Here is a 27605-nt window from a genome sequence, read left to right as displayed (position 1 = left end):
ACATCATAATAGAAATTTTGACCAATGACTATCTGAGTTCAAACGAACCACACATTTATTAAATAAAAATAATCAACAGATCTCTAGTATGTGTTCTTAAACCAAATGACATGCTTTTTACCAGAAAACTCGGATCAAGTGCAAATTTGGTTGGGGTTACTTTTGCAGTTCTTGAATTATGCCCCTTTATTAAGTTGCATCCAAGCAGGAGCATCATCTGTGTCCAATAGACATATGGCTAAGTATTCAGTATAGTGTTGTTAGTGTGTGACAACATGTATGATTCTAAAAGTAGCTGTTTCAATCATAATAACATGATTTTCTGAAAGGAGAATGATTCTAGTTTAGGGTTTTACATGTAAAAAGATAGTTATTTTGTCAGAAAACATAAAATTAGACATAAATAGCATGTTGGACAGAGGTTATGTTGGACGTAACAGGACATTGAAAATTGAATATTTTCCTTTTATATGAAGGCTTTGTTAATAAATATATTAATTTTTCTCTGACAGTTCATAAGATCTTCAATTAAAGTATATCATTTTGTTAAATTTTTCAAAAACTAACTTGTAAGTTAAAAAAATCTTAAAATATGTCGGACAAACGGGGACATTTTTGGATGAGAATTTGTTCCATTTGCATCATTCAAAGTCAAAAACAAAATCAAAACTATGATGTTTATACTAATATCTACAGCTGGTGTTCCTCAGCAAGAGGTAAAATGGTTCATTATTAAATAAATGGATAAAACAAAACCATAAAAAACTGTTGGATGAACAGCGTACAGAATTCAGTTGTTGTAGGACAAACATAGGACAGATTATATTCCCTGTCGGACAAAGATAGGACAGAATTCATTATTTTACTGATCCTAATGGCAATTTAAAAATGGGCACCTCTTGAGAAGAGACGAGGAAGGGTCTGAGAACTATTTTTAAATTTATGTGGACTTGTTAGTTGTTAACAAGTTTCTTTTTACTTTTGAAAAGCTGTTACGTCCAACATTAGAAGATTTTGTCCTAAGGTTTGTCCAACAGAACATTATCGGACTCTAATTTTCAAAATTATGTCAAATTTAGACTGTCAACAGTTTAAAACCTCTTTATTTTTCATATATGCGGTAGTATTTAAGGTTAAGTTATTGTCAAAGTGGAAGCAAATTGATTCAGTGACTTGTGGCAGCCGTTGTAGAGAATATCTTGGATGTTGGATGTAACATCAATTCGGATGTAACTTCCATCTCTTGGTTGGACAGAAAAAGTGTTCCCCCCTTCGATGTTGTTGACCTCGAGTAAAAAGGAACAGTTGACAGCAATACCGTATGCGCATCGCGATTGTCGTAAAATTTGTTGTCATAAACATTAAAAAAAAAATAAACTGAGTTGGAAACTTGCAAATGAAAATTGAAATTTTCGCCCGTTACAGTTGGACAGATTTTTCAAGAGTAAACTTTAATGACAATTCCTGAAAAAAAATAAAACTTTCTGCTGTAACTTCATGATGAATTATCACATTTTAGTTAATAAGCTCAAGCCTCAAGATATTTTGTGCATTTAATTGCCCTCTATTGTTATATAATTTATATTTCAATTTCACTTAGGAAGAAGACAGAAAATGTTAGTCTGACATCGTGACCATTTAAAATTGTTTTTAATCCTTATTTTTCGAAGATTTTTCATGTTTTAATGTCCTAAACCTTGCCAAACCTATTGTATTACCTGAAAATCCTTTTTACCTAGTTACCATTCATGAAAAAAGGTTTATAAAACAATTTTGATTTTGGGTCATTCAAACATGTCACAAAATAAGCATGCAAAAAATAGGGAATTCAACACTTCATTTATAAAATACTTTATTCAACAATAAACTTTTCATATGAAACTGTTTATATTATCTCTTCATCATACAGTGGATTGATTAGCTACCTGCATTAAAACTCAAAATAATTTAAAATATGAAAAAAATGCATTTTTCTGGGACACCCATTGAAACAGCACTTTATTGAATACTTAGCCATATGCTACATGTTGTTAAGTAATAGATAAGTAAGAATAATTTAGAATATATATGGACAGATTATATGAAACAATTACAGTTGTTGCTAAACTAATTTGATTTTAAAAAAATCAGAAAAAATTTAAATAAATTAAACACCATTAAAGAATTGTGGTAATTGTCAAAAACATGATATCCATCAGTGTTGCTTAATTAAAAAAGTGTGAAGACCAAATCAATTATGTAGTTGAAAATCACTGGAATCATAATATTTTTAAAAGCTTATACTAGTCTATGCTTGAGTGTAGGAAACCTGAGTGCTTTGAATAATTCAACATTTTACAAACATGCTGTGTTTCTGAATCCTTGTTTTTTTAATAGATTAATCGGTTGGTTTTCCCATTTGAATGGTAATACTAGTAAGTTTTGAGGCCATTTATAGCTTGCTGTTTCAGTGTGAGCCAAGGCTTGGTTTTGTAAACTACTTTGATCTATAAAAGTTTACTTTTATAAATTGCGACTTGGATGGAAAGTTGTCTTATTGGCACTCATACCACATCTTTTCATATCTATGTAGATTTTATGCTTACAATGCATTGCCAAATCAATGATGATTTTTTTTTTAGTGGTAGACACAGCAGATAATTCCACACCAGGCCCACAGAAGTCAACAGTAGCCACGCCTACTAAAACGCCAACAATAGTTCCCCAAACTATTACACCACCATACCCAGGGAAACAAACAGCAGGAATACCTTCAAGACCAACAGGAAAAACACCAAGTAGACAAACTCAGAAAACCAATTCTCCATTGCCAACTATTCCTCATATATCTCCATACACAGGCACACCTCAGCCTGTACAGCAAGGTATGGGATTTCATTTTAATGCCAGGCTAATGTTGTTAAAGGGGCAGGGAAGCAATATTTTTACCGGTATTTTTGTCAGTCTACAATTTATTTTCCTGTATAAAGTTTTATTTTTGTTTTAAAGTTGTTTATCATGAAATTGTGAAAACTTAATAATCATGATTCAGTTATTCTGTATCAGCTATTCTTAAGCTGCTTTTGGTCAGGTTGTTGTCTCTTTGAGACACACCATATCTGCATTTTCATTCTCAATTTCATTCATTATGATAGATGTTTACAATTCATTCCACTAAGAATTTTCATTAATTGTGAGGTTCTATGAACATGGAAATTTGATAGTGATAGCAGGGTAGGGTGTCTGTTAGACATATTCTTAGATAAAACAGCTTGATTCCGATAGTCTAAAATAATGTAATATCCGCAGCAGTGTGTTTGGTTTCATTTATTTAGTTGTAAACAGTAAGAGGTAGCAAACAAAGAGATTGATTAATTCAAGACTTCTCCATATTATTTTAAGTTGAGTTTCGTCCACCTAATCCTAATACACCTTATCGCTTTTTGTCTGCCATTACTTGACATCACGAAAGTTCCCATAATAGAAAATATCTGATGCAACGATGGAAAAGTGATTTTTGTATGATGTCAAACATTCAAGCTAGACTGATTTTTTTTCAAGCCGGACAGATTTCCAAATAGCGATAAGGAGTATCATCAAACTAATTTGCAATCCAGATTGAAGAAACAAATAATGACAATTCAATTAAATTTGGTTCAACACTTTACTTCAAATAGATTTCTTGCACTAACCAATTAAATTCTATTTGCCGTTGTAGCTCCTCCAAGCAAGAATGGACTAAGTTCAGGTGCAATAATAGGAATAATCATTGGTCTAATTGTGGCACTAGCACTCCCAACAATTGGGATTGTTTTATGGAAAAGACGACAGCCACATACCTACCAGAATGGAACCGCTGGTGGTTTTGACAATTCTACATTTCAATTGGACACAAAACAAGAGACAGCAACCAGTGAAGAAACAGACTCATAATGATATTGGGAGAATATTGATTGTTATTTTGTTACTTAGCAACAGTGTTAGATTAAGGTCACTGCTGTTCATAAGACCGGAAGGTTAATGAACTATTTAAATGTGAATACTTATGTACTAAAAAAGTGGCTTGTGGGTTTTCTCTTATGTAATGGATTACGAATATATTCGCAATATGTATATACATGTAGATAACAAATGTGTATATAAATAGGTATAAGTATTCATGTAGATAAAAAAATATGGAAATCTTTATTTCACTAGGAAAAAACAGTAGAAAGCCAATTTAATTATGTACATCAATGCTTACATTAGCTTAATACCTTGTACAGTCTTTAACCACTTTTATTTGTTTGTTGAACTTTGCATTTCATTTTGTAAGATATAAAAATGGCATTTCAGGCTTTCATTTATTGTTCATCTGACCTTAATATCAATATCCACAGTTTAGGATTTTGCCACCATTGGATATTCTGCATGATTTTTGTTATTTCTGTAGAACCACTTAACAGATTGAAAAAAAATATTGTAAATAAATATCTGGTTTAGTATTGGAAAATAAATTAAACCCAGTGAAAATCTTGAAATCTCTAATAGTAGGCAGGTTCCTTGTAAGTTCTTTAGTCTTGACATTCAGCAAACAGATTTGAAGGTCATGATTAACTGTGATTTTTATTAGTTTTAAATGGACATGATGCAAACCACATTAGCAAGCAAAAACTGTTGACTTCATAAGATTTCTGCAGAATCTATAGGAAAATGTAGCAAGATATTACATAAAACAACACATTAGATGTATAAAAGATGTATATTTGTAAAACATTGAATTCGTTGAATATTTAATAGTATTATTATACTGCAACAAAGGTATTCATGTTGATGATGCTATTGTTTAGCAATTATATGGACAAAAAATGTGAGTTTACAATTTCAGGTAATCTTTTTAACAGTTTCGGGAAATGCTACACACAAAAGTGCTACCATTTAATGTTTTAAACTTTTTGATCAATGTTCATTGAAATAAGGTATTAAGGTCTCAAAAATTTAGGATTTTTATTTTTCTTATATTTGATAAATTTTACCTTATAAACAAGAAAAGGGGTTATGCAGCAGCAAGTTGGATGGAGATATTCAGATATATCCACAATTAAATTGTATTTATCATTATTTCATTTTTGAAATCTGTGCAATATTTTATTTACAATTACCATGACTACAAAGTAGATAATAAAATAAATGATATGACTTGGTTTTTTTTTTACCTCATGACATTTATGTGATCAAAATATATATATTAATAGTTGGCTTTGATGAAATGTAAATACAGATATATTGTCAAAGTAGGAATGCATGTTAGCCTCAAAATTCCAGTGTCCAAGACAAAAGGCATAAGAGAGGCCCATCCCCCAAAGTTCAGTGTCTATGCACCATCTTTATGAACTATCCCATTTTAATGCACACCTGTGTCCTTTTGATGAAAAGGTAAAAAAACTATCTGTTCTTTCTCTATGATCTTCCTACAAATGCTTAATTAAAAACACAGATTTAAATATACCATTTGTTACCTCTTTAGAATTACATATTAGTTAATTGAATAGGTAACATTTAAGACCCTCTCTCATCCCTGTCTCCTGAAGCAACAATCTTCAATAACTTTGAAAGATTGATTTAATAATTCCTAATATGTGCCAATAAACGAAAAGTTTTAGAAAAATGGATGTAAATGATTTCAATTACTAGTGTATTCTTAGTTAAAAAAGTTCACCATAAAAATATTCCTTCCATTATTATAAGATGAATCAACACTCTGAGACACTGAATGCATAAATGTAATTAAAAATTGTGAAGGGAATGTGAGCTGAAGCAATCACTTGGTGTTTGTCTTCTTTGTCATTTTATGAAATCTCATCTGAAATAAACAATGTATCCTTTATATATATACAACTACTCTATATACAGAGGTTCATGGTACCAGTTTGGTTCTTGAAAGTATATTTTCTCAGTGCTAGGGTACAATGTATGTATAGTTCACAGAGAAGTGACTATTAAAGCAAATATAACTGGATACAAAAAGAAATGTTAAGATTGTTCACTAACGAAACAATTTGTTCCGTTACTTACTATTTGTATAAAAATTTCAGGCATGAATTAATTCTTTGAATAATTTGATACCAGCAAATAATTTTATGGCACAATTCAAGACTTGAACAAATCATTATTGTTAAAAGTTTGAAATGTGAAAAAGAAAATCAGTTATTGCACCAATTAACATTGGACCACAGTGTCTGATTAGAGAACAAATATTTATAAGAGAAACTTCATTTGTTGCAACAAGGAAAGGCAGAGTTGACAAACTAACACTCTTGCAAGACTGTGAGCTGTTTTATGCAATACACATGCAAAAAAAAATGAATATGATAAGTTATAAGAGTTTGGAGTAGTTAGTATGGATAGATGTGAACATGCAAAAATGTCAATCGCTGTGTAACACTAGATACTGTATGCAAACTCGATGGTTTTCTACAACTAACTTTGAAGCACACAGTGTCTGTACAAATGCAGTTTGTTGAAAATTATTCAATTTGTTGAGAATCTCTAGTGGTTAATAGGTAAACATTTGAAATTTTCCTGCCTTCTTCAGAAATATCTTTGATCCCTAAAACATGTAAAAATCCTAACTTAATAGTTAAAAATTAAACAAAAGCTTTCCGACCATTTACTTTATAAGTATAAATGAAGAGTATTTCACATGGTAAACATTTTCAACAGTATTGAGTTAACTTGTTATCATTGTTTTTCATTTACGGTTATCACTAATTATCAACACTGGAAAAGAGCATTGGAACCCCATGCTCATAGCAGAATGTGCTCCACTCAAATCTTAAAAGATGTAGAACTGATTTGGTCCACGGCTGGTACTTAAGCTTCCTCTCTAATAAAAGTCTCCATGATAAAGCCATTAAAATTGTTTTAGTTTATACATGTTTATTTATGTATCTAGGTTATAGATCAAGTAAAATCACAAAAATACTAAATCTGAGAAAAATTTCAAAACGGAAAATCCCTTATAAAATGTCAAAATCAAAAGCTCAAACACATCCATCGAATGGATAACAATTGTCATATTACTACCTTCGGACAGGCCTTTTCTTGTATAAAAGGGGGGATTGAACCGGGTTTTATAACTAACTGAACCTCTCACCTACATGACTGTCGCATCAAAATCCATTATATTGACAACTATGCGTGGACAAAAGACAGACATAATAAGTAAAAATGTCGGTGTCGGGAGCGGGATATGCTCGCTGTATTGAAGACCCACTGGTGGTCTTGAGCTGTTATCTGCTCTTTGGTCGGGTTGTATTGTGTAGTCACCGGACAAAGTATGGTTTGTGTTTCAGAAAATTGTATCTATTTTGTTATCCTTTGTAGCCTTTTTAATAAAAATACTAAAGTATATTAGGCATTTGACTAAACTGAATTAATATATTTATTACTTTTGAACACAGGTATACTACGGTTGCCTTTACTTGTCAATTCGCTCAAACTTCTTTCTATAAAAATGCACCACTTGAAATCGCTTACCATGTAATTTTCCAAATACTTTTTTTTATATTTTTCAAAAGAGGGACGAATGATACCAAAGGGACAGTCAAGCACATAAATCTTAAATAAACTGACAACGCCATGGCTTAAAATGAAAAAAGACAAACAGACAATCAATAGTACACATGAAACAACATAAAAAAAACTAAGGAAAAAACAACACGAACCCCACTAAAAACAAGGGGTGATCTCAGGTGCTCCGGAAGGGTAAGCAGATCCTGCTCCACATGTGTCACCCGTAGTGTTGCTTATGTGATCACAAATCCGGTAATAGCCTAATTCGCTAGGTCAAATTCATGAAAGGGAAGGGAATTGTAGTTACGACGTAAGGAACATATCCGATATCATTTCTGAAACGGTCAACCAACTCGTGATGGCGTCTGTAAAATTTACGAAGGAATGATTTCAACTTCACTATTTGGAACTCTTGGTTTGATAGCTTCCTTGTGAGCAGCAACCTTCTTTCAAGAAAATCATGATAGGAAATGCAAGCACGGGAATATCGTATCAATTGAGAAATATATACCCCGTATGCAGGTGTTGCTGGCAGGTTGCTACTTAAAAATGGAAAGTTCACAACTGGAAAGCTGAAATCATCTCTTTTGTCGTAAAGTTTTGTTTTCAACCGACCATCATTGTCAATTTCTAGATGTAAGTCAAGAAATGAGGCCGACCTAACTGTATCTGTAGTATCCTTTATTTCTAGTTCGATGGGATAGATGCGTTCAACATAGTCACCAAATTTTGAATTATTTAGTGAAAGAACATCATCTATATAGCGGAAAGTAGAGTTAAAGGATATTGCTAACTTCTTATCTTTCTTCCCAAGAAGTTCAAGGGTCACAACTATAAGAAATAATTCATTAGGGCTGGATATTGAAATGTTGCAAGAATTGTAAAAAAAACCAATTAAAATCGGACAAGAAATTTAAATGTACATATGAGAGTGCATAAAGTATTTATAACAAAATAATAGTACGAGCATTTAAACTCATTAATGATTACTTTGTAATGTTTGATGAATGACTTGAAGGTTCAGTTTGTCTCTCTCACATTTGGTCATAATAAACAAGATAAACAAGTATAACATACTGGTTCATATTAAATATAAAACAGACTGTAAACAGATATATTATAGTGTATAGACAATATTTACCTAACCTGTTTACATTCTCTTGTCATCCGGCATCCTACGTGGTCCAACATCGGTGCGTGGTCGTAGATCACTTCTAGACCCTTTCAGAATCATTCCTTTGCCTAAAAATTAATTATTGATAACTGACTTGTAAAATTATACATTCCACCTAAATTGTTAGTCGTTTTTTACACTTTTCATAGAATATACTTTCTCAAGATGTTCTTATGTCCATGTAATCTAGTCGTTGGATCAGAAGGGTTGTTGATTTTCATTTTATAATACTCCGTCGATATCACTGCTAGTAATCGAGAATATCATCTTAGTATTCATTTTTTTAATTTATTGTTCGTTTTTACCGTAAATTGTGTGCAAATGTATATGATTGCCATATTATTATTTAAAATGAGTGTATGAAACATATTCCATATATCTCTGTATCAGAGCCACAGCAGATATGCAAAGGATATTTAGTAATTGGACTTATAGGTTACTATAATTGTCTCTTTTTTAAATGAACTCATCATTGATACCAGAATTGAAATTTGATATTTGCGCCAGTAGCGCGTTTCGTCTACAAAAGCCACATCAGTTACGCTCGAATCATCAAAAGTTAAATAAGACTAATTAAAGTACGAAATTGAGGACCAAACATTCATAAAAAAAATACAGCTAAAGTGATATATTCCTGAGCTAGAAAAGTCTTTGTATTTCATAAATGACAATTTCAATGATAATTCATGTCAGCACAGAAGTGCTGTCTACTGAGCTGGTGATACCCTCGCGGAATGAAAGGGGTATCGACCAAGTGGTTGTAAATAAATACATTTACGGCGCAGGATCAGTGTATCATTCTAGAGCCCCAGGGATCACCCCGGTTTTGTGTATAGGTTCATCTTGCTTGCTCAGTCTTAAATTTTTTATGTTATTTATTTTTATAGACTTGTGAAGTTGATTTGATCGCTTTTTGAGTTTGAATATCTCTTTAATATTTTCTGTGTCGTCTCCAAGTGAACCTAGTAGTTACATTATCATATATGTAGCAACAAACATAAGCCAAATTGATTAAATTTGAACCTTTATATTTATCATGCCTAGGGTATATGGCTATGCAATATTTTTGAACCGCCAAATATTTCATTCAAAAGTTTCAAGGTTGATAAAAGTACTGTTATGAAAGAAGAATTGAAAAACTTTAAGAACCAATGCTTGTTTATTTTGATTTATGACATATTTAATACAACCTCTTAATTCAGTCTGCGATGACATATCATGCACTTGCGGATTAAATGATAAATGTGAAAGACGTCTGGAATGGAAGTTGTCATGCTAAAACAAGATTAAATGCTGCAATTAGATATGACGTACACAGCAAATTTTCAATTTTTAAAATGTTTACTGATAATACAATTTTTAGAGTAAACGTTTGCATTTATTTTTGGATAAAATAGCGAAGACACCACTACTTTTTCAATAAGTCATGGATTGTTCTTACACTTGGACATAACATTATCCTAGACTAGTATTTTGCAGAACAAAACTTGTATATCTGATTTCATATTTCCAAATATTTATTTAGAAAATAAGACAGGGCTTCAAAATATCTGCTGTAGTTCATGGTTAACCGAATTGAAAAGATCGACATGTAGACTTCAGTATCAGCAGCCTAGTAGTCACTAAGAAAAGAGAGGCAAAAGATTACAAAAAAACCCATTCAAACTACTAAGGTGAAAATAAAATGACAACGCCATGGCAAAAAGATACGGATAAAGACAAACAACAGGACATAAAAGTCACAACATAGAAAATCAAAGACCGAGCAACACAAACGGGGTGATCTCCAGTACTCCTGAAGGTTGAGCAGATTCTGATCCACATGTGGCACCTGTCGTGTTGCTCATTAAATTACTAACCCAGGAAAGGACTAATTCCGTAGGTCACAATCGGAGACGTTGTCACAAGTACCCGACCACGTCCACTTGTAATTTTATCAATCTGATGAGTAAAGCTTTTTTCAATTTATGTAGTTCTTTCTTATGTTGAAATGTTATACCACTGTCCCAGGTTAGGGTAAGGGTTGGGGTCCCGCTAACATGTCTAACCCCGCCACATCCTGCATGTATGTGCCTGTCCCAAGACAGGAGCCTGTAATTCAGTGTCAGTGATTGAGGATTGTTTATGTGTTACATATTTGTTTTTCGTTCATTTTTTTTTACATAATTAGGCCGTTAGTTTTCTCGTTTGAATTGTTTTACATTGTCATTTCGGGGCCTATTATATCTGACTATGTGGTGTGGGCTTTGCTCATTGTCGAAGGCCGAACTGTAACCTATACATGTAGTTGTTAATGTCTGTTTCATTTTTGAGTCATTTTGATCTCTTGTGGAGAGTTGTCTCTTTGGCATTTTTCAACATACCTTTAATTGCACATTAGAGCATACTGATTCCTTGATGTTTTATAAATCAAAAACAGTTCGCCTGATCTGAACAATAGGGCAAAGGCGTCCTTTTACAATTGTAGATACTTCATTAATATTAAAAAGAAACAGTCCACAAGGGTTATAATGGTTTTAATATGTTGCCATAACGTACCTGTTTGAGACATTTTCCTGTTTGCCTCCAATATTTTGAGAGAATGTTGGATTTTTTTGTGTCAATGTTTTTTTTTAATTTGTTAAATCATTTTCATTATTGGTAATGTAAGTCAATGCTATATTAACCTTTCCAGGCATTCTTCTGGCTCGTGTGATACTGGTACCAGGTCTATCGCTAAAATTAATTCTTGAGTTGCCAAAGAGGCTAGGTAGCCTTCCATTCCCAACAATTAATATTTGTCCACCTACATATATGAATAAAACGGGATAACATTATAATCATATATCAAATACATCATATGTAGAAGCCAAAATGATTAAGTCAGTCACTTCCATTTGTTATGATAGAGATAAAGATAGGCTAACAAAATACATGATACTTTTATGACTTTTATAACTATAAACGGCTCATACAGGTAACATAAAATTGTCAATAATTGAGATTTATCGTTTATACGTTTTATTACTTTATGGTATCATTGTTTGTATATTTACTATCCACCCATTGTATATGTTGACATGAGTTGATTCAATAAAACGTAATTGTTTGTTCAATCACATATTCAGGTCGTACTTAACATTCATTTGTTTTCGTCATGTCTAAGGTGTTTCGTTGATACAAAACAGAAACTGAATGGGGTAATGGATAGCCATGCAAAATAAATCTTTAAAGACACAAATGTTGCAAAACACTGTCCTACCTCCATGACAACTATAAAGCCCCAAACGACATCGTTTTATGTGTAAACAACATTAAATAAACTTCTTGATAAATTGATAAGGTATTGACAATTCACTTGAAAATTCAACTTATATACCCTCACGACATTTACCAAAGAGAAAATCTTGGATTATCATAGGTCTGTTCTAAGTTCCTTCGGTAATTCACCCAAAGATGAAGAACTGGATCTTCCATCACTGTATTGAATACCGAAACTACATACGTGTCCGTACACACAACCCCATAGTAATTGGATCCAAGTGTTACATGAAACCTATTTCTTAATCATTAACATCAATTCTATAAAAAGGTGATGACTATGTTGAACACATCTATCTCATCGAACCTGACTTCAAGGCATTGACAATAAGGGTCGTTTGAAAACAAACTTAACGACAAAAGAGAGTGTTTCAGCTGCTCAATTGTGAACTTTTCATTTCTTTGTCGCAACATTCCAGCAACAATTGTAAACGAAGTATTTGTATATATCTACCAGTTGATACGATAATCCGGGTCATATATGTTCTATCATTAATTCCTTGATAGAGGGTTGCTGCTCACAAATAACCTTTAAAATCAATAATATCAGGTGGTGAGGTTGAAACCGTCCCTTTGTTAATATTACAGACGTTGTCATGAGTTGGTTGGCTGTTATGGAATATCTGTATAGCAGGTGATAGCAGATATGTTCCAAATCTCGTGACTACAGTCTCGCCCTTTCCCCCGATTGTAACCTTCCAAAATAGACATATTACATTGTTAGTTCTTCAAGAGCAATACCAAAGGTGTCTCATGTGAAACAGGGTCTGTTTACGTTTCCAGAGCATAGAGATCTACCCAAGTTTTTGGTGGGATGCGTGTTACTCAGTCTTTGGCATTCTATAATTGGGTTGTGTGTACTCTTTTCTTATGTTCGTCTTTTTTTCTTTTTACCCATGTTTTTTTCAGTTTATTTTTGAATTATAAGGTTGAATGTCCCTTTGGTATCTTTTGCATCTCCTTTAAGACATTACCGTTGTTTCATAATCATTCTCATCAAAAGAAGGATACAGCACAATATCATCTTTGTAAGCAATGGTACAAACCAGCCATTTTTGGAACGTTGTCTCATTAGCACTCATATCACATCTTCTAATATCTTTTTTATGTTCAGTGTTTCAACACAACTTACTTTCAACTGAATTATTTGGTGAAATCCATGTAATTGGATTCAGTGGTGTGCCATAGGCAGAATATCTAGAGTATGGACTTCCCATTACTGTTTCAGCCTAAAAGTAAACACTAATACATACAACAATTGCTATAAATATTGGCATGAAGAGAGGTTAACAATAATGACAACATTTTATACTATTTGCTCTATTTTAACGGTAGTAAATTTTGGTTTTTTAAAGTGATCAACAAATGTAGATAATGAAATTTTAAATCGGCCAAATTGTGTTTACGGAATAATACAACGGATAAAATAACAAATTAGTTTTTGTTAAAGTCATTTGAAACTAGTATATAATAATTAAATGGTTAAATAACTAAATATGGAAAATGTATCGACGAATGACACACAGAACGACAATTTGTTGATAATAATTCATTTCTTGATATTTCAATAAATGAAAGGATTTAGTTTTAAGACACAGTCTATGCACATATGATTTATGATATAAACCAGAAACGGCCATTTAAGTATATACATCCTATGTGTCTCTTTTATGGAATCTAAATAACATTCAACTTTAAAATGAAATACGACGTCATAAAAAACACAGACATTCATTTTATAAATATATGTGCTGAATTCAGCATTATCAACCATTATTTTTCGACCTACTTGGTTGTAATTACAATAAAAGCATAGCTTAAAGCGAAAGCTGTGTAAAACACTTAAAATATTATACCAACTCCTATACTATTTTCATCGGCACTAACATTGATTTTTAAAGGCAATACAGGTAGTAGAGTAAGTTCTAAATCAAAAAGATATATGTTTTCAGAATACACCTGACAGTAGGAAATAAAAGCCTACATAACATACGTCATTTAATTGTTTTTAAAATACGTTAGTCTATATGTTTATGTCAAGTACCCGGCGTATAATATCATCTCTAAAACCTTGTTCTTCACTTTGTGATGGACGAATGCTAGCAAGAGCTCGATTGCTGTTTCTCTGAAAAAAAAGTACGACTCAATGAACAACATGAACAAAAACACGATAAAACTATTTCTAAACAAAATAGTAATTCTTCTTCTAACAACAGAAAACTAGATACAGATCATTGAACTGTTTGGATGAAATGAAGGAGAGATAAACGTCATATTATGTTTCTCTGCGTCATCATGCACATTATATACGTAATTGAGAGTGATTTCCGTTTCTATTTGAAAACACAGCCATACATAGGAGCACAGACAAAAAGACAACGAACAACATATGCGCCACATAGCCCGACATTTGCCAAATTGTCCCTTTGATATCGAGTATTGGTGTTGTAGCAAATATAAAATGGACTACGAAAAAGATAAAGACATTTTTAGTTTTTTTAACCTTCTTGATGGTACGAAATAAGAAGTCTGCTGATTATATTTTTGCGTATGAAACTAGTGAATGCATTGCAATTTACGATTTTGCTCGAAATGAATGTGTTCTGAAACTAAAATAACTGTATTTCATTTTTAGTTATCAATTGAACATTCAACATGTTCAATATACATGTATTTTTTCTTTTAAAACATATTCGTAAATTTATTTTCGTTATTCGTTCTATGGAAATTTAAAAGAGGGACGAAAGATACCAAAGGGACAAACTCATAAATCTAAAACAAACTGACAACGCCATGGCTAAAAACGAAAAAGACAAACAAACAACAACACACATGACACAACATAGAAAACTAAAGAATAAACAACACGAACCACACCAAAAAACTAGGGGTGATCTCAGGTGCTCCGGAAGTGTAAGCAGATCCTGCTCCACATGTGACACCCGTCGTGTTGCTTATGTGATAACAAATTCGGTAAATAGTCTAACTCGGTAGGTCACATTCATGAAAGGGAAGGGGATTGTAGTTACGACGTGAGAAAGATATCCGATATGATTTGTGAAACGGTAATTCCATAACGGTCAACCAACTCGTGATGGCGTCCGTAAAATTTACGAAGGGACCGAACCCATTTTATAAAAACATTAAACAAAGTGTGATTGTAGGTGGTCTCGGTAGATGATTGGATGAGTAAAGGGTTATAACCTTAATCAGCACGCTGAATGAATCAAAATATGCTTACAGATGTTAATGAAATTGACAATTATGGGGAAAGCGGAAGGCACTCTAGGAGGATTTCGTTTAGGAAAAAGGAAATTTTATTTTTTAATCAACAAAGAAACAGATTCTTACATAGTTACATAGTTACTCATAAATTATCGGATTTATCCAATCTCGATAGCTAAATTATCAATTTTAAAGTCCGAGCCTCAGTGAATAAATATTTAACATTCTTTAACTAGAATGGTAAGTATTAAGTAATGACAATGAACGTTTGTGATTTGCTGAATAATGTATTTGATATGGACAAATATATATTATTCACCTATATATTTCATAGTATTTGAACCGTCAACCTAATTGAGTAAAATTACATACTGCGAATTATGAGCAATTATAAATAGAATGGGTTAACAAAATGTTTGCCTTCATCTCAAACAGTCATTCTCAGTCAGGTAAAGTATACATTTATCTAAATAATTCTTCGAACGACGGAAAGCTAACTTGGAATTTGGTTAGCAGTAATTCCATATAAGCCATCAAAAAATTAGAGATGTCAAATTATGGCATTGAATATCTGTAAGAAATGGCAACCATTATTAAATATGTTCTGATACTTTACTAATTTCTTCAGACTTGCCTCAAATCATTCTATTGTTATTAGATAGATCAGTGAAACCAATAATTGCAATATAAGTCCAAGGATTTGTATAGTAAGATTTTACTATACAAATCCTTGATAAGTCAAATCTTTTGTTGATACACTTCTTGGTAGGGAAAATAAAAAAGGTGCGAAAGATATCAGAGGGACACTAAAACCCATAGATCGACAATAAACTGACAAAACCATTGCTTAAAAAGAAAAAAAAACAGACAACACTCGTAATAAGACACTACATAGGAAATTAAGGACTAAGCATCATGAACCCACCAATAGATGGGGTGATCTCAGGTGCTCTGGAATAGTAAGCAGATCCTGCTCCACATGTGATACCCGTCGTGTTTTTCGTGTTATCACAAACCCGGTAAATAGTCTAATTCGGTAGGTCACATTCGTTGAAAGAAAACGAGATTGTAGTTACGACATAAGAAATATATCCGATTCCATCTATGAAACGGATATTCCATAACGGTCAATCAACTCGTGATTGCACCCATATTATTAACAAAGGGATGATTTCAATTTCACCATCGCCTCGATATAGCCTTTTTGTGCTAATGCGGCGTAAAGCAGCCAACAATCAATCAATCAATCAATTTCACCATTTGGAACGATTGGTTTAATAACCTTCTTGTGAGCACCAATACTCTATCAAAAAAATTATGAGAGGAAAAATAATCAAACACATCTGTTAAAGATTGGCGAAAGACACTGAAGGGATATCCAAACTCTTTAATCGAAAATATACTGATGCCAAGGCAATGGAAAAAAGGAGAAAAATACTAAAACCGGGGAATACATAAGAGCCTGATAACTGACACAAGTAATAAATTAATAACCTATTAATATTAATTTAGTTCGCAATTCAGAAACTGAAATTTTCTCTTTTGTCGTCAAGTTTTGTTCTCAATCAACATCATTGTCAATATTTAGGTTGTTTTAAAAATATACTACATAATTGGATGGGAAAGTCAAAATCACCATATTTTTGAACTAGTTAGTAAGATTTCATAATCTTTACAGAAAATTTTGATTCTTCCATTGAAGATCCTGTATGCATGCTGCCCTATATAACTGAAAAAAACATGTCGACACTTCAGGGCTCAGAGTTAAATACACACCTGATACAGTGAAATTGGAACGGTTAATGTTGTTACAACATAAGCATTTTAAATTGGGATTGATCCATTGTTTTCTGCAAATGCATTTAATCAAGTTTAGTAAAATCTAAGCGAGTACATGTATGACACTTTCCATACACAGGTAGTTACTTAATATTGTATATAGACAGATAATATATTTCCTACCATGTAATCTTCCTCATGACTCAGCTTTCCGAATCCATCTTGATTTCCGGTGAAATCTTGATCTTTATATGAAAAATGGAAGGTATCTTAAAATAAAAAAATATTTCGTATCTAATTCACAAATAATTTATGATAGTCTTGAAGTATAGATTGTAAGTATTGACGTCATATAATATCTTAATTGTGTTCAATAGTGTTCTTTTAAATTTTCGTTGTAAATGTTAACCATTATTGTTAATTCTTGTCTTTTAATTTTATTTGTGTACTTGTCTATCCAGTTTATATATGTATTAAGTATTTCTGTGTTAGAATAGTTATTTTTTTGTTTGTGTTTTTGTGATTAATGTTATAATACAATGTTGACTGCTGTACCCCAATTTTTGATATATATTCGAATGTGTGTTGTAGGCTCTCATGTCCTTGAGGCTCTCACGAACGGTTGGTTTTTATGTCGATCTCATTTATGGACGACTGGTCTATTTTAACATGAACAATGTATCTGAAAGTAGAGTAGCTAAAAATACAGAACTCCGAGGAAAATTTAAAACAGTAAGTCCCTAATCTATTGGCAAAACTAAAAACTTAATCACAACCACCGTTTTTACTGTACACTCTTACTAAGTAACATACAGCTTGCCTTAATTTTGCAATGTATATTTCATAAAGAGTCGTAAAATAGATGTCACAGATTTGTAAAGGATAATAGATAAATCGTATAAAAAATCAAAAAAATCAGAAGACAACTGTGTACATTGTTTACCTTTCTTAAGTGTTTGACAGTCTTTAGGAAGATCTTCACTGGAACAATTGTCCGAACACTCGTCTAGGTTGCACAGTGCTTCAATCTTACGACTATGTTCAAACATAGCTGCTTTCATGGTTTTAACACCCTCTTGAAGTAGCTGTACAGCATCTTTCAATAACTTCTCAGACTTTTTTAATGTATCTTTGTCAGCAGAAATATCATTGAATGTTTGTTTTTCAAGATCCGCAACAGGCTTTTCTATCAACTCTTCCATTGTGTGTTTATATAAATCGAATGTTTCTTTTAATCCCTTCATTGCATTCCTCAACAACCGATTTCTTACGAGCACTGCATTTGTATCTGTCGACGATCCCGATGTATCAATAGTGCTGATTACAGTACTTGAAGTCTCCTCAGGAACATTAAATTCTTCGTCTTGTTGCATGTTCGCCGAATCCTCCATCATTTATTATTTCACTTCCTTTAGATTGGGATTTTCCGATTTATTTTAAATTTCAAATGTAAAAACAAACAAATTTAAAAATAGAACGACTAATCAAAGGTTCATTGGTGAATTATTTTCCATATACAAGTGTTTTTGTGTATTGTGTTAGTGTTTTTTTTTTTTTACTAGGTTTGTCTTTTTAACACACAGACAAATAATCAATTCTTAATCTTTAGACTTAAAACATTGTGGGATTGCCCAAAATGTACCTTGGTCTTATAAAATCGATATAGAAAACCATTATTTATGTATGCGTTTTATTTTCACATTGACTACGGTAAAATCGTGGCTCTAAATACATTTGAATGACATTTAAATGTCATTCATTTCATGTTATTTATCTGTTTTTGTTAACAATGCATATATTGAAAAAGTTAAAGCAAGTTAACTTTATCATGCTAATTGTTTACGTGCATTTAAAGTCTATTGGTTACTAATAATACTTTCTCAAACATATTACTATGTCACTAAGTGTAAACACTTTTAATGTAGAACATAAATGTAGATCAGAATATAGTTTGATTCAAGGATTGGAAAACAACAGAATATTCATTTAGTGTAAAGTATCACATGCTCTTTTGATAAAACGATCAATTTCAAAAGTAGTACGCCCAAGTTTGATATTTGAATAATCATCCCTTGCTACCTTTATCATTACTGCCAGGCTATGAATTAAAATTAGAATAAAGAATAACGTCCTCATATGATATCTTTTTTTATTCTAAAGCGTCAATAGATTCCGAAATTAATATCAATTCAGGATGCATTTGACCAAATAGCATATCTTGTTCTTGCAATTGATCTGCATGCATTAGTGCTTTTTTATCCAAACATATTCTGAACACATGCATATTTTGAATTAACAAATAATATAGTCTTTTGCTAATTGTTCATAGACTTATTTTCAACTTTAATTGCGTAAACCCCTGAGGGTTTACGCAGTACATATTGGACGATATCTGTAGTCTTTCGAAACACCGGATGTTATTCGGAACACTTCTGTTCTTTTTGTGACCACCTTTCAAATACATGCGCAATAGCTTCTATGACCATCTTTCAAATACATGCGCAATAGCTAACTAATCTGTTGAATAAGCATTAGCATCCTAAGTTGCTATAGAGATATTTTACGTATGATCTGAAATTTATTATGATATAATATTTCCTTGCACACGATTACAAGCTGCTAATATTAATCTACATGCGTGTATTCTAATTAGAGTCAAACGTTGAAACCAGCTGTGTTTTGATAAGATTTCATGTAAACAATGCGATTTATATTCTGAACGAGAATAATTAAAAATACAATCTTTAAAAAAAGTATTAGTAGCATTTTATTTTAGATTTTAAGTTTAGGGAAGATGTACATGATGTAAAAAGCAAGCTATTCATTTTTTTTATACTGAAATTAAAGGGAAGTCTTTCTTGCATATGATTAAATTACAGTTATTTTTTGTGATTAATAATTGCAATTACTTTAATTAAAAAATTTTGGTTATTAAAAATGTAATTAAATAAATATTGAATATGAAAAAATAAAATAAAACGGAAACCTATAACTAAAATATATTAAAAAAAAATACACTTGACTATGCAAATTTTCGTTTTTCGTTTGTTAATACATTACATGCAAACATTATTTTGTTTCTAACTTCAACCTGTTTAAGATTAATTTTTTCTACGTTTATAAAAGTATGTTTTTCAACAACATGAGCATGAATTATTGAAAGTTCAAATAGGGTCAGAAAAGAAATATTAAACGCTGCTTCTACTTCTGTAGCAGTTAGAAAATAACAACAAACGCCTCAAAACGTTTTCAAAACTTTAGTTAGAAACTATTGCACCCTAAAAGTGCCGCTTTAATCATAAATCTTAAAATTAATCATGCATGCAATTTCGGTAGACTTAATAGGGTCAGCGATAAGATATCAAATGTCTATTTTCAGATACCGAGAGATGACAGATGCAGATCGATGCATTACGTTTGCGCGCATTACCATTACATTTTCGCGCAAAAAAATCATTACGTTTGCGCGCAGCTTTTGATTACAATTGCGCGCATTTTTTTGACAGGTCAACCCAGGTAAAATACAGATGATAATACTTATTTAATTATAATTTGTTCAATTATTAACAAGTATAAGTTTTCATTCCGTTAGTGTTAGTCCCCAGCTCACCAACGATGAGGTTGGAGTTGGATTTCGAGAAAGATAAGTCCGTTTTATTATGCACAAGCACTTAATCCTAGAAATATATAAAGATAAAAATTATAAAATGCTAAAACATACGTTACCTATTCTTTAAGGTTAAAGTATAGATAAAATAAGTGTAAATATATAGTTGAACCTTACTTTAATTGTTAAGTGTTAATATTTTGTACTTTATAGTGCACTTTATAGTAATACCAAGGACACAAGTGAAAAGGATTTCTTAACCGGTTAAAAAAATCAATATCTTAGCCAATTTCTTACTTAAACACTTTTCCAATTAATTTCAAATTTCAAAATCAAAGTTTGTTCAAGTAATATCTTTGCATATAAATTGATACATTGTATGTGTCTGAAAGTTTCAAAAGATTCTTAATTTTGAAAGGCTATATGAATCTTTATTATTTTGTTATACCAAAGCTTTTGTATTATCTTAAATAAACTTGCCATGTTTGTTTAAAATAAAATTATTGGTATTAAATTGCTTTGTTTTTTGCATTTACTTTTCTTTCACTTAAAATATATAGGAAGATGTGGTGTGAGTGCCAATGAGACAACACTCCATTCTAATGACAATTTAAAAAAATAAACCATTATAGGTCAATGTACGTCCTTGAAGGGTTCAAGACGGACATAGCCTTGGCTCACACTGAACAAACATAGAAACACCAAGAAACTTGACATTGAATGACATATATAATTGGAGATTACTTTCTCTAGATTCAACTGGTTTGAGTTAAAAAAAAAATCAATATTGGAAATCAATTAATTTTTCATTCAAAACAGATTCGCTTTAAAATTCAGAAGATGTGGTATGAATGTCTTTGACACAACTCCCTTTCAAGACACAATGTGGTACAATTAGGCAAAACGTAAATTTACAGGTTACATTGTTTTCTTTCAATACAAACCATCTTAGTGATCAGTAGGTTATACAGTGCACCCAAATGACTAGACTAGTATAAGAGAAAAAGGATAGGTCAATATAAGAAACCTACTTCAGTTCAATTTAAATATTTAGATTATTCTAATGAAATAATCAAATGTCAGAGAGAAAATGTGTTTTTAAAGTGGTAGGAATACCAAAGAGAACTCTCCAGTAAGATACAATGTAGTTAAAGTAAGGAATAACAGGTTATAATACAGCCTTCAATATTTGGCTCACTTTGAACTGCATCCTACTAAGGGTACCAAAAACATTGTTATAACAATTCAAACAACATGCTTCTGACTAAAACATGTGCTTATGAATATACCTGTTTTAAAAAATCTTACACACATCCCATAAAACATTAATGTAACTATACCATGTAAAAGTCACTTTTTTAAAGGTTAATAATTACATGAGATGTATGTTTCATTATAATACATCATTCTGATTGGCTAACTAGCAATCTCTTGATATTCCTTAATCAATTGCATTACACAATGCAACTTTTCATTCATGATGACACGAGGTCCCACAATAAAGTGTACAGGTAAATGAAATAAAAACTTGATAAAAGGCGTGTTTTCATGATCCTATAGGTAAAAAAGTAATTATAAGTATTGAATGCCTTTTTTGTAACTTTATAGGGTTGTAAAAGCGTTGACCGTGCGCACATTTTTAGTATGAAGCGCTTCCGCGCTTCATACAAAATGTACTTCGGTCAACGCTTTTACACCCCAATAAATTTACAAAAAAGAGCATTCAATTCTTAAATGAAAGAACATGTTCAAATATAAAAGGAACACCTTACAATTTTCATAATTGTGAGTTTTCCTTGTTCAAATAACTATGAACATACACTACAGCTCAGGTTGATTCTGCTTTGTCTACTGGCCCACCAAAGGAGTGGGCACCGGGTGGGCAAAAATTCTACCTTGTCCACTCTGCCCACCCATAGGAGTGGGCATGTAGTTCCTTTTGTATAATCTAAAAAACATGCCAGTACAATCACTTGAAAAAAGCAGATAAGCATTTATAATCAATATTTTTACAAAAAAAGAGATTATAGCTAGAGTGGGCATGGGTGGGCAGGTGGAAAAAGCAAAATCAAACACAGGCTGTTGTGTATCTCAAATTCCAATAAAAACAGCTATAAAGTTTCACGTATTGCATTTTTTTTTTATAAGCACAAAAATCATTAATTTGTTATTAAGCCTAGAAACCAACTCTTTTCTTAAAAAATATCTAGTATTTAATACCAAACATGCATTTTGGGTTTACGATTGCATTTCTTTTTTTAAAGAAAGCAACTTGTTTGAGTGTTTTCTCGAAGTCTTATAATATCGACTTTACCCGTTTACCAAATCTTTATTCATGTACGAATAATAGCGACAAGTAAATTTTTATATAATTTTTAAAATCAAATTATGGCAAAGGAGTTTATCAGCTGTACCAGAACTATAAACAATTGTGTTTGAATTCATGAATAACTGGTTGTTCAAATGTTAGATATCACCCCTTTATTGATTGCTTTATAAAAATGCTGACTATATCAACATGTTCTTTCTCATGAGCTATCTGTCGCAGATATTTGCCTCGAAGATCGTTCCGCGTTATTGCGCTATATGGGTAATGTTATTTTAGCAGCAGGTTGTAAAGCTGATCGTTCATTATCATGAATGTTTAAGTCGACATCTTCACTAGTTTGATCAGGGAGATGTAACTACATTTTAAATAAGTCAATCTAGCCTTCCATATAAATTTCATTCAGAAGGTTTTTTGTTAGTAAGTAGTGCCTTATATTTGATATCAGTTATTCCCTATATGTTTTGTTTTATAGGTTTATATTGTGATATATACTGTCTTAACTTCTCATTTGCAAGTTATGTTTTTAATTAAACATGTGATAACTTTATCTACTTGTTCAGGTCTTACTTTCCCGTAAACCTAATGATCCTTTAATTCTCCAAATGATATGCATACATATATCATTAGAACTGTCCATCTGACAAATTGGAAATGTATTGTTCTATACTTTCGCTTGGATATTTTTTTAAAGAAATCATATAGTTTGTTAACCTCTTTACTGGCAGCAATTCTACATACAAGTAAACCTGTTTAAGGCAGCTTTGCAGTAAGGGATAATCTTTTTCTGCATTTCTGTTTTGATAAAATGTTTCAAATATACTGTGTTGTTCTTCTTGTGAGAAATAATTATCATCTCTTTGATAGCTATGTCTTTTAATGAGATCTACAACATGTAGTTTGTTAGCTTTATATCAAAACGACAATTTTTGACAAAAGGTATGATTGAAATCAAACCTTATGCCTTACTGCTCTCTAGAACTGTCAGAAAACAACTGTTCATGACTGTTCTGGAGCAAATTGATATAAGATCAGTTAAACATGTTATATCCTGGAATAGGCTGACATCCAGTTTGAATTAACTAACAGAAATTTAACTTTTAATTAAAGAGGGTCGTGTTGGTATATTTGAATTGTTTACATCGGAGAGTATGCGTGTTAAAAGTATTAATGTACATTCAGGTGCATTGTGTAGAATTTTGAGCAGCTTAGCTTACTTTCTTTCTTCAGATATAGTACAAAATGTATGTAGCTTCAAGAGACACAAGAGATATTTGAACAAAAATATTTTTTTACAAAACCTTCGATTTAGGATCATCATACCGTTTTTGCTAATATGGACGTATTTACACATCAAATTTTACTTTGAGAACAAACTAACATGTGAATCTGAAGAAGTTTTAAGGCATGACAAGACCTAGATAAATACATTTTAAATGCATGTGATGTTTCAGAAAATTATAAGTTTTTTCTTGATTTTGCTATTAATTTGTTTTCATTTCTGTAGAAGGTGGAAAAATAAACAAAGTTGGGGAAAAGTTTGAGAAACTCCCATCATATAATCAATTTGGTGAGTAATATTGATTTAAATTGGCAATAGATGGATAATAGCAGTCTGCAATCTATAGTTGATTTAAACTGTGCAACTGAGTTGACCGTATTAAATGAAACTCGTATGATTGTTTATTTTGCTATCTGCTGCAGACTCGGAAAAATGCATATTAAAATCAAGGTAAGTTCTTAATTTTCTAAAACAAAAACTTCATATAACTTTTTGGTTCACATCACGATGCGGAGCTATTAGTTTTAGTCGATATGAACACGTCATTTTGAAATAATTTCTCATCACAAATAGCTTCTGATTGGCTTAAATGAGATAAATAATTTCAGACTTATCTCAGGATAAGACATAAAATGCCCCAAAATTAACTATGTGTATTACAGTTCCAATCAACTGTCTTTAATTCATGTTCGTATTACTTTTGCACACTGTTCAAATTAAATATTGAAATATTAATTATTAAGGCGTGTTTGTTTACTTTGTTAACCTGCAATATGTACCATTTGGTTTGCTTAACAATATTCCTATACAATTTTACAAAATTCATTATCTTTATTTTATAACTTCTGCCAATCTAAACACAACTCCAGACAAACACACCTGCGTGTCTATTTGTAAATGTTTTTATGATGTGTAACAAGTAAAGTGAACCCATGTTTTAAAGCACTGGTATATAAATATAACGCGCACTCTTAAAGTGAATCCAATGTATATCAATCAATACCTAGAAATACTAAATCAACAACCACACTTACACATATTACCTAAAGTTATGATAGAGCAAAGCAGTCCTCGGCTTTTTAGACAGCTCATACTTGTATATGTTACAGTAAATAGGTGAAATTAGGAATTACATGTAATTACTAAAATTTAGGAATTACAGGCAAGTCCCGATGCACTTAGTTAATACAAGTAATTCCTTAAACGGCCCAGTTATTACCAGTAATTACTAATTTTAAAATGAATTATTACACCTATTTACTGACTGCTAAAACAATGTTGTATTATGGTCAGATCATCAAAAGTTATATGGTAATACTAACTAGAAGATCAGTTAGTACGTTTTAAATATTGAACAGTTGATTTGTATTAAAAATATCTTGAATAAATATGGACTTTCAAATATTTGGTTTAAATCAGAGTAACTTTAGTTTTAATCCAAAATGGTTAAAGATGAGCATTGAACAGAGAATTTTTGACCAATTTCAGCAGGAATGGAAATCAGAAATGGAAAATTCTCCTAAAGCATTATGTTTTAACTTTTTAAAAAAAAACTTTGAGTTTGAAGAATATTTAGACTTATTAACTTATAAAGATAAGATAACGTTATGATTGATTGATTGTTGGTCGCTTAACGTCCAGTGGCAAATATTTCATGCATATTCAGGACGAGAACAAGTTAACAATAAATACAATAGGTAGGTAGTTGTAATAGAGGCCATCTAGGATGATGGTCGGGGAAATTTGGACTGCCACCGGAAAATGAGGGTAAATTGGATAGGGACAGAAATTTTGCCTTGCAACAGGCCACCTACGGACCCCTCAAAGAGTTGTCGCAAGGGTTCTTAACGTGCAAAGAGCGTGGCACCGGATTTAACGTCCCCCTTCTGACCGGACGTGACTGCGAACTTGATACATCCCGCACAGCCAAACGGACGCCCCACTTCGGCAAGCGTTTTACTGCCGGTCGGGAGAAGACCAAGTGACCATATTTCTATTCCCCAGTCACCCTTTGGGGGGGGGATAACGTTATGTAGGATAAGAACTGGAATGAACTGTTATGTGCATTAGCTTCCAGATATAAAAAAAATATATATATATTTTTTATTGTTAAATCATTAATAAAAATGATATAGTGAAATTATAATTCACTGATAGCAGCCAATTTGGTTCTATTTTGTTAAATTAGCTGCGAAAGAAGGTTGATGAGTTGTGTACTTGCAAGTGAATATTTGGACCTCATTGAATACGTATTCATGTGACCTTCAATTCAACCCCTAGCTAATAGTCTCGCCTACTTTTGCTGTTAATCGCAGGCTCAACAAAAATTAGGAAAAAATATAAAAATTTTCCTCTAGATACTATCTTTTGACTTAAGTACTATAAGAAGCTTCTGTCAAAATTGGGTAAAAATACAGGATGGTTTATAAATTCTAATGTTTTAAAATATTTAACTGCAGAGTGTATGTAATGTTAACTGGGAAAAAAACTAGGCCATTTTTGATGTTTATAAGTAATATAGGGAAAAAAAGGATTTTTTTTACAAACTTTACTTTCGGATATTATCTTATGATCATAAACATTTAGCTTCTGTCCAAGTTTTATAGAAATCCAGGATATTTGGAGAAAGTTATTTTAAAGTTTTAAACCACAGTGCATGATTGAGATTTTAGTTTAACAAAATTATGAAAATCAATTTTGGATTGATATCATTGTCTTGCATATATAAATGCATATAGTGACGGAGTTACAATTAAGACCTATAAAACAACCATTTTCCAGATTCAATTCACAAACACTAAAGAGTATGCACTTTTGATGTGCCTTATATTCCTACATCCTTAAGTAAGCTCCCTTAAAAACCCTACCCTTTACTTTCTTATTTGGTATCTTGAATTATGTTTTTCATTTTAAAACAAAAACATCAAGTGAGTAAATAGCTGTAAAAATGACAAAAAAAATCAGTAATTACCAGTAATCACTGAAACAACTAGTAACTACATGTATTTACTAAATTGGCTAGTAATTACAGGTATTTACTGAAATGTTTAGTAATTACGTGTAATTCCTAATTTCACCTATTTACTGTAACATATATATGAAGTTCCAGTCGTGCCTTAAAACGTTCACAGATGCATCAGTTTGTCTGTTCCTATAGTAGATTTTGAGGTGTAAACACGGCCGTATTCTTCAATTATTTTTGATGAACCTTAAGGTAGGTGCAAATGATTATGTTATGTGAATTTCAGTTGGCATAAGTACAGATTCTGTAAAAATCAAATCCACAGAAAGTTGACCTTTTAAAAGCATTAATCTTAATCTCTACCCCTGTCACAGTTTTTTGTGTGTGAAGAAAAGCTAAAAAAAATCGACAATTACA

At 31.7% G+C, this 27605-nt stretch overlaps 2 protein-coding genes across 2 annotated transcripts in view; one reads left to right on the top strand and one right to left on the bottom strand.

The window, feature by feature from the left end:
* The window catches only part of LOC143042355 (uncharacterized), an 82400-nt gene extending 77243 nt beyond the window's left edge, over nucleotides 1-5157 (top strand). Inside the window, exons 48-49 of the mRNA XM_076214632.1 lie at nucleotides 2622-2864; nucleotides 3698-5157. Coding sequence (XP_076070747.1) covers nucleotides 2622-2864; nucleotides 3698-3912 — 458 coding nt within the window. The 3' untranslated portion in view covers nucleotides 3913-5157. The remainder of the gene's footprint in view (nucleotides 1-2621; nucleotides 2865-3697) is intronic.
* On the bottom strand, nucleotides 4707-18406 carry LOC143042356 (uncharacterized). Its single transcript, XM_076214633.1, has 8 exons — nucleotides 17955-18406; nucleotides 17195-17280; nucleotides 14052-14132; nucleotides 13140-13236; nucleotides 11374-11492; nucleotides 9898-9982; nucleotides 8680-8775; nucleotides 4707-6568 (listed from the first exon to the last, which is right to left on the bottom strand). Exons 1-7 carry the CDS (start codon nucleotides 18403-18405, stop codon nucleotides 8684-8686), a joined length of 1011 nt encoding a protein of 336 aa, XP_076070748.1. The 5' UTR covers nucleotide 18406; the 3' UTR covers nucleotides 4707-6568; nucleotides 8680-8683.
* Nucleotides 18407-27605: the final 9199 nt, after the last annotated feature.

The sequence above is a fragment of the Mytilus galloprovincialis genome, chromosome 8 (assembly GCF_965363235.1).
Source record: "Mytilus galloprovincialis chromosome 8, xbMytGall1.hap1.1, whole genome shotgun sequence".
Lineage (NCBI taxonomy): Eukaryota > Metazoa > Mollusca > Bivalvia > Mytilida > Mytilidae > Mytilus > Mytilus galloprovincialis.
This window is presented reverse-complemented; position numbering and strand designations above follow the sequence as displayed.

What these genes read in the sequence shown, in the direction of transcription:
- LOC143042356 (XM_076214633.1), bottom strand. Translation starts at nt 18,405, where the DNA reads ATGATGGAGGATTCGGCGAACATGCAACAAGACGAAGAATTTAATGTT. An exon ending in CTGTCAAACACTTAAGAAAG is followed by an intron (nt 17,281 to 17,954) that starts GTAAACAATGTA and finishes TTTTATTTTAAG; the next exon opens with ATACCTTCCATTTTTCATAT. An exon ending in ACCAAATAATTCAGTTGAAA is followed by an intron (nt 11,493 to 13,139) that starts GTAAGTTGTGTT and finishes TCATATATGTAG; the next exon opens with GTGGACAAATATTAATTGTT.